This window comes from Oratosquilla oratoria, chromosome 30 (assembly GCF_046742065.1).
Source record: "Oratosquilla oratoria isolate Oo_2021 chromosome 30, ASM4674206v1, whole genome shotgun sequence".
NCBI classification, from domain to species: Eukaryota; Metazoa; Arthropoda; class Malacostraca; order Stomatopoda; family Squillidae; genus Oratosquilla; species Oratosquilla oratoria.
This window is the reverse complement of record NC_134806.1, coordinates 3,605,599-3,617,393: the sequence shown is the minus strand read 5'-3', so window position 1 is coordinate 3,617,393 and position 11,795 is coordinate 3,605,599. Positions and strand designations below refer to the sequence as shown.

Below are 11,795 nucleotides of genomic sequence, written 5' to 3'. Positions count from 1 at the left end.
ATTTGTTATAAGAATTCGTGTTCCGTTACATAATTTAGGTGGACAAATATTCCTAAGAACCATTATGACAGCGCCGACTTTCAGTTTAAGTTCATGAAGGGGAATAGATGGACTATTGAGGGCATTGTAAACTGACGTTTGAATATCCATTTCGTTATCCACGGAAGTATCCTCACTTCGATAAACAACCTCATTTTCCTTCAATTTCTTGAAAACCATCTCGTTGATGTTGTCCACATCGTCATTTGTAGGAGAGATTATTGCTCGTTTTTCAAAATATGAGACGTTCAGGAAATTTTCCTCGAAATCATCATATACGCGTTCTACTAATTCCTCTCTTTCACAACTACACCACATTCTAATATTTCTCCTTTTCCTAAATCCAGTAAATCTTCGGCGAATTTCTTGTTCCGAATGTCAGTTTTTGATAGCCTCACATTCTCTGTCAGTTCCAATTTACTCAATTCTTCCCAGAAATAGCTTGATTTAAGACAACAATTCAATTCTTCACTTTTTCCTCCTCCCCTGACCACAGGAAGAATTTGTCTAAAATCTCCAGCACATACAAATAATATTCCTCCCATGAACTTGTCAACACCTAAAACGTCTCTTAGAGTAATATCGAGGGCGGTCATTGTATTTTTGTTAGCCATTACAGCTTCATCCCAGACAATCAAAGAAGTCAACTCAAAAAGACGTGCCATCTCAGTATTTTTCTTGACGCTGCATGCTCGTATTTCATTGTATTTCATTAACGGAATTTTGAACATGTTATGGGCGGTTCTTCCTCCATGTAAAACAGTAGCGGCTATACCCGAAGAAGCCATGGCTAATGCTATCTCTCCTCTTGAACGAACAGTATCCAATAGAATATTCAACAGGAAAGATTTTCCAGTTCCTCCCGGAGCACTAATAAAAAACCCTCTTTTTCCACGTTTCGATTTGTCTTCTACACATTTCATTATGGTATCGTAACAATGCTTCTGTTTTTCGTTCATCATCACTTTTCGTTCCTCGACTTCTTGAGCCAGTACCGCTTTGTTGTATGATCTCTCTCTTCTTACAACATTAGTTGACTTTCCATTTCTTGAAGAAGGAAGACCGTATTGTTCGATTTTTCCTCCTCCACAGTTGAAGACCTTTTCTTGAATATCGTCAAGAGCATCGAGGTAAATTTCGTCATTATACTCTTCTAATCCCCTCAAATGTAGAAAATCACTCGCAAAAAGGTCTTTTGTCTCCTCCCATATGCTTCTTTGATCTTCCAGATCAGAGAACACCAACATACTCGCATATGTCGACCTTAGTTGGTCTCTGTTATTAGTATGGTTTATGATTTCCATTATAGTTTTCTTCCACATTTCTTCGTCGTTGAGTAATCCCATGGCTTTTACAGCTTCTCTATATGTTTCGTACTCGACTCCCTCAACTGTTCTGAGGTCCTTGTAAGAAGTGGGTCCTCTTTTATGCGAAAGCAACATACGCAAATAAAAGAGTTCAACTGTTTTTGTGGTTACTGCTCGTACTCTTCCGAGGGCCGCGGTTTTCGTCTTTCTCTCAATCCACTTAGCTGCTAATTTGTCGTATATGAAGAAATTGGGGATTTCGTGATACAAAAGTGAAGCAGCGAACTCGTTCTTTTGACACAATTTGAAGAAAGATGTGAGTTGTGTATCCTTTAAGGTTTTCCTTAACAGTGTCTCTTCGTCGTGGTCTGCATTGAAAAATACTTCATTTTCCCCCTCCAGGTGCAAATCAAGGGTAGTAACAGGGGGAAAGCTCTTATGGATAGGATACTTGAATATCTTCCATGTTGCCTCGTTAGCGTTTACGAAGCGTGCATCTTGATAATTTCTTACCTCGTTTACTATTTCTTTATCCTTTTCAGTCTTGGTGTACAGTATGCGATCACAGCCCTTGTTAACGTACTTTGTTACATAGGCTATGGTTTTTATGGAATTTGAACATTCGACATTTATATGAGCGTTATATTTGAGGCATAGATATGGGCTATAAGGTACCACCCAAGAATTATCCACTGTCACGTTTTTACCCTTAATTTTCTTCTCAAATGTATGTCCGCCTTCTCCTTTTGCTCTTCTTTCGTAAAGTGGGTAGCCATTATTTCCGAAAAATAGAGTATCTCTACACTTTTTCGGGAACCCTTTTCCACACAAATTTTTCCCGTCCGAGGAAGATTTCCCTTGCCAACAAAGTTGGGAATCATCAAAACCCTTGCAAGGTCCATGTATCATACACTTTGTCACAATATCATATAATCTAGGGTGAGTTTCCTTGTCTGGTATTTCTGCAGATATTGTTTTGCTAACAAAATCGGCGTTAACATTATGTCTCATCCATAACAAAATATGGACATGTGGGAGCCCTCTTTTTTGCCACTCGACACTGAAAAGATAGGCTTTAACTTTTCCAAATATACAATTAACGGTGAAATAATCAAGAAGACCATACACTTTCATCTTGAACAGTCTACTCACTAAATCTGGGCTGTCTGCTTTACATCCAGAAGCAGCATTTCCTCCTGTCTGTCTCGTCGCTTCTTCCAGTTCTTCCCATGCTGGGTTCATAGTGAACGTTATGAAAAAGTCAGGAGATCCATAATTTGTTAAAAATGCGAGGGCGTCTTGTTGTCTTTGCTTCATATATCTTGGTCCTCCAACATATGAAGGAGGTATAATTATACGTTGACCTCTATCTTTTCCATTTTCTCCTCTCAGAATATCCGACCTTTCCTTTCTTATTTCATTTTGGTTTCTCTCTATGAAATCAAGTCTCATGGTCTCCACTTTCATATAATTATCCACAACGAATTGTTGGAATAAACGACGACATTTCGTAATGTAGTTGAACACCCCTTCTCGTTCCATGTACATGGAGGAGTAAAATGCAGCGGGCGTCAATTTGTTGTATTTTCGAACTTTGTCTCCTTTTTGTAAAAGCTTCAAAGTATAAGAATATCCCATATTTCCATGAGGAATTAAAAGAGGGTATTGGAATGGATCATAGAAGAAATTCGAGTGTTCTAGGATCCTTGTAACATAATTAGACCCGGGTTTAGGAGACGTTATAATAACCCGAAGAGGATCATTACCGGGTTCTAAATTCACTATACCTCCGACAGCTGCAGAAGAAGATGGAAGGTGATACACACCTTTATGTTCACATTATGGATCTTTATGTTCACGCGTGAAGCCGAACTAATTCTTTTGAATTTTCGACCTCCTTTAACATAGACGAAAGACACGAATTATTTTCAGCAAAGTATTCAAAAAGCATCTTGATTATTTTTTCATTTTCTTCGTATTCCTTTTCTTCTCTGGAACGTCGTTTTTTTGTGGCTATTTTCCCTTCTGACTTTAATTTTGTCATTTTACAAGCCCACCGGCTGCGCCGGCCCAGCTACGCCGGGGGCCTTGGCCTGCGGCGCTGCGCCTTAGGCGCGGGCGCTGCGCGCCCTGGGCTACGCCCCTTTTTTGGAAAATAAAGAGTTCTTCTTCGAGTTCTTCTTCGAGTTCTTCTTCGAGTTCTTCTTCGAGTTCTTCGAGTTCTTTTTCGAGTTCTTCGTGTTCTTCTTCGAGTTCTTCGAGTTCTTCTTCGAGTTCTTCGAGTTCTTCTTCGAGTTCTTCTTCGAGTTCTTCTTCGAGTTCTTCGAGTTCTTCTTCGAGTTCTTCGAGTTCTTCTTCTTCGAGTTCTCCTTCTTCTTCGAGTTCTTCTTCTTCGAGTTCTTCTTCGAGTTCTTCTCTTTCGAGTTCTTCGAGTTCTTCTTTTTCGAGTTCTTCGAGTTCTTCTTTTTCGAGTTCTTCGAGTTCTTCTTTTTCGAGTTCTTCGAGTTCTTCGAGTTCTTCTTCTTCGAGTTTTTCGATTTCTTCTTCGAGTTCTACTTCTTCTTCTTCGAGTTCTTCGAGTTCTTCTTCTTCCTCTTCTTCGAGTTCTTCGAGTTCTTCTTCTTCTTCTTCTTCTTCTTCTTCTTCTTCTTCTTCTTCTTCTTCTTCTTCTTCTTCTTCTTCTTCTTCTTCTTCGAGTTCTTCCTCTTCTTCTTCTTCGATTTCTTCGAGTTCTTCTTCTTCTTCGAGTTCTTCTTCTTCACCGTAGTTGGCGGTGTAACCGATTTACCACCAAACGCGAAGGTGTGACCAAATTACCACCGGACGGCGTAAGCAACCATTAATTTTTTTTTATATTATATTTGTTCTTAGTTTAATTTGCTGGTCTCGATCATGGTAAAAATAGAGGTCCAAGAAACTGTCACCTTTGTTCTTCCAGAAATCCTTTTTTTCTACTTCCTTGCCAAAAAATCCACGGCTTCCCGAAGCCTGATGGTTTAGAGGTCCTTCTTGAAATCTTCCAGGATTCAAATACCCTAACCTGTGGTAAATTCTTCCTTGAACCTTGAAACATATGGATTTCTCTAAAGCATTTTCTAACTTGCGAGGTGTTGAGAAAGAGGTAAAACAGAACAAATTGTTGAATCCTACTAAATCTCCAAGAAAACGATCAGAAAATTCAGAAGTTCCGTCGTATGGGCTTTTAACAGTCTTGTCTTTGATTTCTGATGGAATAACAGCCGCGACTTGCCCGTTATTACAACAAACTGTCCTGGGCTCTTTTTTCCACATCAAGGCTTGGCAGTATTTACATTTGAAGTCTCCTAGCTTGCCGAGATTTTGAGGTTCAACTTTATTTTCATCGGTTATCACTCCTTTTAGTTTGTCTATGGAAAATATGTCGATTGACGGTTTTTCACGTCTCTCTTCCATATCTTGTTTTCTTTCTGCTCTGTCTTCTTCTAGCATTTTCTTTGGCTCTTCTTGTAGTTCAGGGAATAACAAAGAACCTATATTTCTTTTCAGATTTCTCAAATCATTCTTTTTTTTTTAGTTCTTCTTTCGCCAGCTCGCGTTTTTCCATTCTTAGACGTAGTCTCTCGTCTTTTCTTTGTTCTTCGAGACGTTTCTTCTCTAATTTTTTACGGTGTTTCTCCTCTTTCAATTGTTGCTCAAGTCTTTTTTTCTCCAACCGTTTAACACGCCTCTCATCCCTTCCCTTTTTAAGTTCCATCAGTTTTTGCTTTCTATCCAGCTTTTCTTGCTTTTTCCGTTCCTCTTCCTCGGCGGCTTTCCGCTTTTCTTCTTCAATCTTTTCTTGGAGCCTCTTTTTTCAGCCTCTTCTTTGACTTTCTTTATAGCGTACTTGTTCTTCTCTTGACGCTTGTAACTCTTAAAAATTGAGTCGATGTAGTGCATTTGGTAATTTCTGTGATCACCCCTGCCTCCATGTTTTATGAAACTCTTGTAGCCCGCGAAATAGTGCTTGGAAAAACCATCGAATTTACTCTTTTCGACGTCTCCGTTAAACAATTGTAAATCGTCAAACGTTTCATCTGAATACGAAAAGTCTTCATTTTCACGTATGGTGACATTAAACTGAAGAACTTTTAAATGGAACTCCTTTAAAGACTCTATCACAGAAAAGCTTTTGGTTTTTCCGTAAAGACCCGGAAAGGTTCTAGCGTGTTCTGCTCGAAGCTGTCCAAGAAGCTCGGAGTTGTTTTTGGTGTCTTTCTTTTGTATCTTTTTTGAGCACGTCACCCATTTCCAGAAGTGTCGATAACGTTTCATCCTAGAAGAAACTTCGTCAGACATTTTGGAAAAGTAATGAAAGGGTGTGTGTTAAAACGAAAAAGGCTTACTGGCTCTGGCTTGAGAAGCGTTACAAAATCACCACGTCAACACAGGGGCGCGAGGGGTTTTGCAAAACCACCCAAAAGTCAGAGAACCCATCCAATTAATTTTTTAGTAGTGTTACAAAATCACCACGTCAACACAGGGGCGCGAGGCGTTTTGCAAAACCACCCAAAAGTCAGAGAACCCATCCAATTAATTTTTTAGTAGACTAAGATATTGTTTTACGAGTATTAGCATGGTTTTGTTACCCTTGTTTATTATCGGTGTTGGTTCATTATCCTTATTTTCTTATCAGCGTTATTATTTTGTTAATGTTGTTTTATTGTTGTTAGTGTTTGCTGATATTTTACAAATTCTGTTGCTTTATTGTTTTCTCGTTTTATCATTGTTATTATTTTATTACTATTATAGTTTTATCAATGTATTGTTTTATTAGTATTTTTGTTTAATCAGCGGTTTTGTTCAATCACCATTACTGTTTACTTATCATTAGTTAATTGTTATCAACATCATGGTTTAATTGTTATTATCACTATAGTTTCTTATACATTGCACAGGGCCATGCAATCATAATCCACAAGGCGGGCATCAGAGGGGTTATTAATACAGCAGGGCAGGATTCGTGGTAATGAATTTAAATTGGACAGCTTTAGGTTTAACAATGAAATAGGCAAGACCCGGTTTACCAACAGAGTAGTTAACGAATGCAATAGACTTAGTAACCATGTAGTGAGTGCTTAAATAATTGGTCGTTTTCTGAGATGAGATAATTTTATGGATATGGTTGATAGGTGGTGTCCTGCAGTCTCCCCTATTTTTATGTTCAGTGTCGCACATGTCAATGCCAGCACCTGATCAGTGGAAAGCCCTCGCTGATTGATTATGTGGCTCAAAGACCACATTTACGACCTCGACCAACCAGACACTGCCCTCACACCTCCCGCGCACTTCAAACCGTCACTCGAGCTGCAATGTCACCTCAGGGATAGGACGGTGATCCTGCATTGGATCATACACACACACACACACACACATACACACACACACACACACACACACACACACACACACACACACACACACACATATATATATATATATATATATATATATATATATGTATGTATATATATGTTTAGTAGAAAGTTAACGCCGGACTCGTCGTAGAATGAGTTTAATTCCAACGTTTCGAACCATATATATATATATATATATATATATATATATATATATATATATATATATATATATATATATATATATATATATATATATATATATATGGAATTAAGAGGCAGAAATAAAAAGTTTAAATATATTTGAGATGGAATGTTTGAGAAGTGATTACTAGGCTGGACAGATTGAGAAACGAGATGAGGAGAGAGGGAGTAGAAAAATATGATAGATAGGGCTGATGAAAGATTATTGGGATGGTTTGGACACATGGAAAGAATGAGTGATGAAAGATTAGTAAAAAAGGTGTGGAAGGCAGAGGTGGAGGGAATGAACTTGAGGGGACGACCGAGGATGAGATGGATGGATGAAGGGGACCCTGGGCAAGAGGGGAATGTCTGTTGAGCAAGGAAGGGAGGGGTGGGGGATGGGGGGTAGGGAGAGCTTATGTGTGAATATTTTGACCCAGTTCGAAGGACTTTCTCCTCGTCTTCTCTTTTTCTGCATGAAGGGACGGAGAAGGAGAGGGTCGTCGATTGAGTGAAGCGGCCTTGCTGTGGATATACTATCGTGTCTTGCTACATTACTTCTAAACCAGAGCATTGGATGGGGTACAGGGATGACCCGTCATCCATGAGGAGCTAAGATGAGAGGCGGGGGAGGGGGAAGGGCGGTGAAAGGTGTACTAGGGTGGCTAATTGAAACCAAATAAGTACCGAACAATGTATTTATCACAAAGCGACAAGCACCACAATTACAATACACGTTTACTCTATGGAGACGAGTTAGCAACTACGTTGCGTGGATGCAGCCTGGCTTGGCGGGAAAGATACGCGACCGCATGGTTCCTTCACAAAATGGGCACATGGTAATGCAATCAATACAATAATGTAAATAGATTAGTATAAAAAAAATTCATAACATTTATATACAAAAAGGTAAAGCATGTATATCCTGATCTACTCACAAGTACAATGTATGACAGTCTTACAATGCCCCTAGCATACACGTACACCACAACAAAGGGAGTGGAATGGGTGGGAGTAGGCAAGGTCTAAATATACAGGTCAGACCGTTTGAAATCTTCTGCGCAGCTTCTGACGTCATTTGGCTGAGTCCATTTTCTCTTTGTGATACACTGAAGAAAACTGTGAAACACCAAGGAAGACAGGAACTATAATATTTTATATATTATATATATATATTATATATATATTATATATTCATATATATAGACAGGAACTATAATATTTTATATATATTTATATATATACTTTATATAATATTTGTCAGAATATAACTAATTGCGTGGAGCAGTGCGAGCGAAGGCAACGTCATTTTTGAACGACGGACCAGCTTCAACTGACAGCTATAGGACCCACTAACCCCACTTTGAACAGCCAGGGGCCGTATACACAAAACTTGTTAGCACTAACAAATAGCTGTTAAGGGTAACAAATTCCTGTTAAGGCTAACATTTAGCTGTTAAGCACTAACAGTGATACAGAAAACTTGTTAGGGCCTTAAAAGTACTGTTAAGATAAAAGTGCTGAGGAGGACTATTAAGCTCTTAACAAGTTCCTGTTAGTAGAGAAGATGGCGGAGCAACAACAACTAAAAAGATGACTGCGAGTTTATCGACAGCGACGGGACATATTTAACGAGTACAATGATGACGAACTCATCAAACGCTTCAGAATGAACCGTGCTGGTATAATAAAAATGGCTGATTTAGTGAGGGACAAACTTCAATCCCGAACAGAACGGAATCGACCACTGAGTCCTGAGACGAAGGTGGCAATTACCCTATGATATTTAGCCACAGGTAAAATGCAGCAGTGACGAATTTGGGACCTCGCAAGCATCAATCAGCCGTGTCATTACTCAAACAATTGATGCACTATCAGAACCAAATATTGTAACTCAGTTTGTAAAATTCCTATTGACTCGCCAAGAAGTGCAAGTAAAACAAGCAGAGTTCATGGAAAACTGTAGGTTTCCCGGTGTTGTGGGTACCATAGATGGCACAAACATTAGAATTGGGGCTCCAAGTGTCGATGAACATTTATATGTAAACAGAAAACAATACCATAGCATCAACGTGCTTTGTCATGCCTCCCTCTTATCCTTGTGGTTTAAACTTGGCTTGAATCGCCCATTTATTATTATTTTTTCTCCATAATCACGTTGATCAAGAGGAGTGTTTCCTCTTGTGACCAGTTTGGCTTCCTTTTCTTTTTCTGTGTTTCTTCTGCCATGTCTATGTCCTCTGAAATTATTGTTGAGTCTTCTGTCGGAAGATTTGTCTGTGGCACGGCCGCCTGTACAATGCGCCTTCGTCCAAAAATATCTGTCGTTGGTTAATAAGTACTTCTAAAAACCCATACATATGATATCTATGTGCTATCATGATACTTTATTAATAAATTCTGAACAACTGCATTAATAAAACTGTTTTATGTGTGCAATTTTTGATAATACGTCCATTTACATGTTCATAAGCTGCTAACTTCAGCGCTGTTTAGCGGTACTTGACAAACAACTGTTTGCTAGCTAACAGTTGTTAGTTAAGCATTGGTGTATAACTTTTAGTGGTTTTCTGTTAGCTAGCAGAGATTGTTAAGGCTAACAAAAAAGTTTTGTGTATACGGCCCCAGGTGACGTTCACGGGCCCGCTGCGCCAACTCCCTCGAAATTCGGTCGGAAGTGGTTAGACCTTATATTCTTAGATCTTGGGTGTAGGTACGTGCCTTTGATTTGGATACCTCCCTTATAAGGGAAAAAGATCTTTATATATATATATATATATATATATATATATATAGATATATATATAAGTATATATATATGTATATATATGTATGTATATATATATGTATATATATACATATATATATACATATATATATATATATATATATATATATATATATATATATATATATAAACTGTTTCACCATTAAGCGATTTATAGGTTCTGACTACATTGGTTGGAGGCGTGAGAAAAAGGCTTCTCTGGGTTCTTTGTTACAAAGGATTACAAAGGCAGATCATGCCGACAGGAGACCTTTTGGTCCATATCTTGACGACTTGACAGTCTGTCTTCGTCTGTCGCTTGCCACCTACGGAGCGATGAAGAAAATATGTGACGGTTGCCAAAACATCTTTACAATCTCTGTTTATATACACATTCATCAAAGAACCCAGAGAAGCCTTTCTCTCAGGCCTTCAATCCAACCTATGTAGTGGCATCCTACATCCTGCTGAGCATCTGTTGCAAGGTGTCCGGATTTGTGACGGTATGTATAAACCAGTTGTGTCCTTGATGGAGAGCGTTGGCGTGAGTCATGTCGAGTGCGAAATGTATGTTTTGACCTAGCGTTATGTGATGTGGACTGTGTGACTTGGGCTATTGTGTGGGTGGGTGTGATGGGTACAGTTCAGGTGCTGGCAATGACATATGCGACACTAAAAAGAAAAATAGGGGAGACTACAGAAGACCATCTATCATTCCTATCCATAAAATGATCTCATCTTCTCTTAAAACAACCAACTGTTTAAACGTTCACTACATGGTTTCTAAGTCTATTCCATTCGTTAACTACTCAGTTGGTAAACCGGGTCTTGTCTATTTCATTGTTAAACCTAAATCTGTCCAATTTATGTTCACTACAACGAGTCCTGCCCTGCTGTCTTAATAACACCTCTGATGTCCGCCGTTGCGGAGTATGGTTGCATAGGCCTGTGCAATGTTTAAGAAACTATATTGATAATAACAATTAAACAATAATAGTGATAACAATTAATTTATAATAATTATATAGTATCAGTGATTAAACAAAAAATAAAACAATACAGCAGTAAAACAATACAGTAATAGAATATAATAGTAATAAATTGATAATAATGATTAAAAGAGAAAAAGACAAAGCAAAAAGAAAACATAAAATAACAGCAAAACAATAACAACAACAAAACGATAACAACAGCAAAACGAAAGCAAAACAAGAACAATAACATAAGAATAAAAAATAAATCAAAAGTAAAACAATAGCAACAAAACAATCATAAGAACAAAACAATAACAAAAACAATGACAACTAAACAATAAAAAAACAGCATAAATTCATGTTGCCGAAAAAAATAGTCGACTTATTCCGTGTTTCACTCAAACTCTGTAACTGCGAAGCCCCCTCAAGAATGACCCTGCGACTCAAAGTCGGAAAGTCATCAAGAAACAACTCAAGGGTCCTCACGAATGACTTCGCTCGCGGACAAATCGTCATCCAAAGAGGAAGAAGAAGAAGAAGAAGAAAAAGGAGAGAGGACGAGGAATGAAATAAAAGAAAAGGGCAACACCGTAATAAAATACAAAATATAAATATAGGCCTTGCAAAGTAGAAGACTGGGAACTAACGAAGAGCAGTTTCCAGGGCGAAGGACCAGGAGACTCTCGCGAACTGTATGTCCACGAGGAACCTAGAGGTCAGCTGAAAGTCCCTCGGGAGGCCCGAGAGGCTTCCAGGACCGAAGCCCAGTACTCCCGAGCCGAAGGATGGTTCACCGCGCATTTGGCGAAACCCCATTCCCATGAGAAAGAGATAGATAGATAGATAGATAGATAAATAGATAGAGAAAGGGAGAGAGAGAGAGAGAGAGGTAGGGGGAGGGAGACAGATAGAGAGTTATATAATTGAGAAGAAAATATGAACATAGAGGAGCTTCCGCAAGTTTGGCCGACATTCTCTGAAGAGGATCCATATTCCACTATTTGATGAAAACAGAAGAAAAATAGACAAGCAATCGAGAAAATAATGTATAATTGGCAGGAAAGAAAGAAGTAGAAAATTTTCTATATGACAAAGGAAGTAACATAAAGAATATGAAGGACGGAGGACCTATCTACTGCTATAATGA

General features: G+C 38.5%; 1 protein-coding gene across 1 annotated transcript; it reads right to left on the bottom strand.

Annotated features, from left to right (window-relative positions):
• Nucleotides 1-326: 326 nt before the first annotated feature.
• On the bottom strand, nucleotides 327-11,464 carry LOC143040953 (uncharacterized). Its single transcript, XM_076212387.1, has 2 exons — nucleotides 11,296-11,464; nucleotides 327-1,942 (listed from the first exon to the last, which is right to left on the bottom strand). Exons 1-2 carry the CDS (start codon nucleotides 11,462-11,464, stop codon nucleotides 327-329), a joined length of 1,785 nt encoding a protein of 594 aa, XP_076068502.1.
• Between the last annotated feature and the right edge of the window lie 331 nt (nucleotides 11,465-11,795).

What these genes read in the sequence shown, in the direction of transcription:
- LOC143040953 (XM_076212387.1), bottom strand. Translation starts at nt 11,464, where the DNA reads ATGGGGTTTCGCCAAATGCGCGGTGAACCATCCTTCGGCTCGGGAGTA. An exon ending in CGCCCTGGAAACTGCTCTTC is followed by an intron (nt 1,943 to 11,295) that starts GTTAGTTCCCAG and finishes TAAAAACCATAG; the next exon opens with CCTATGTAACAAAGTACGTT.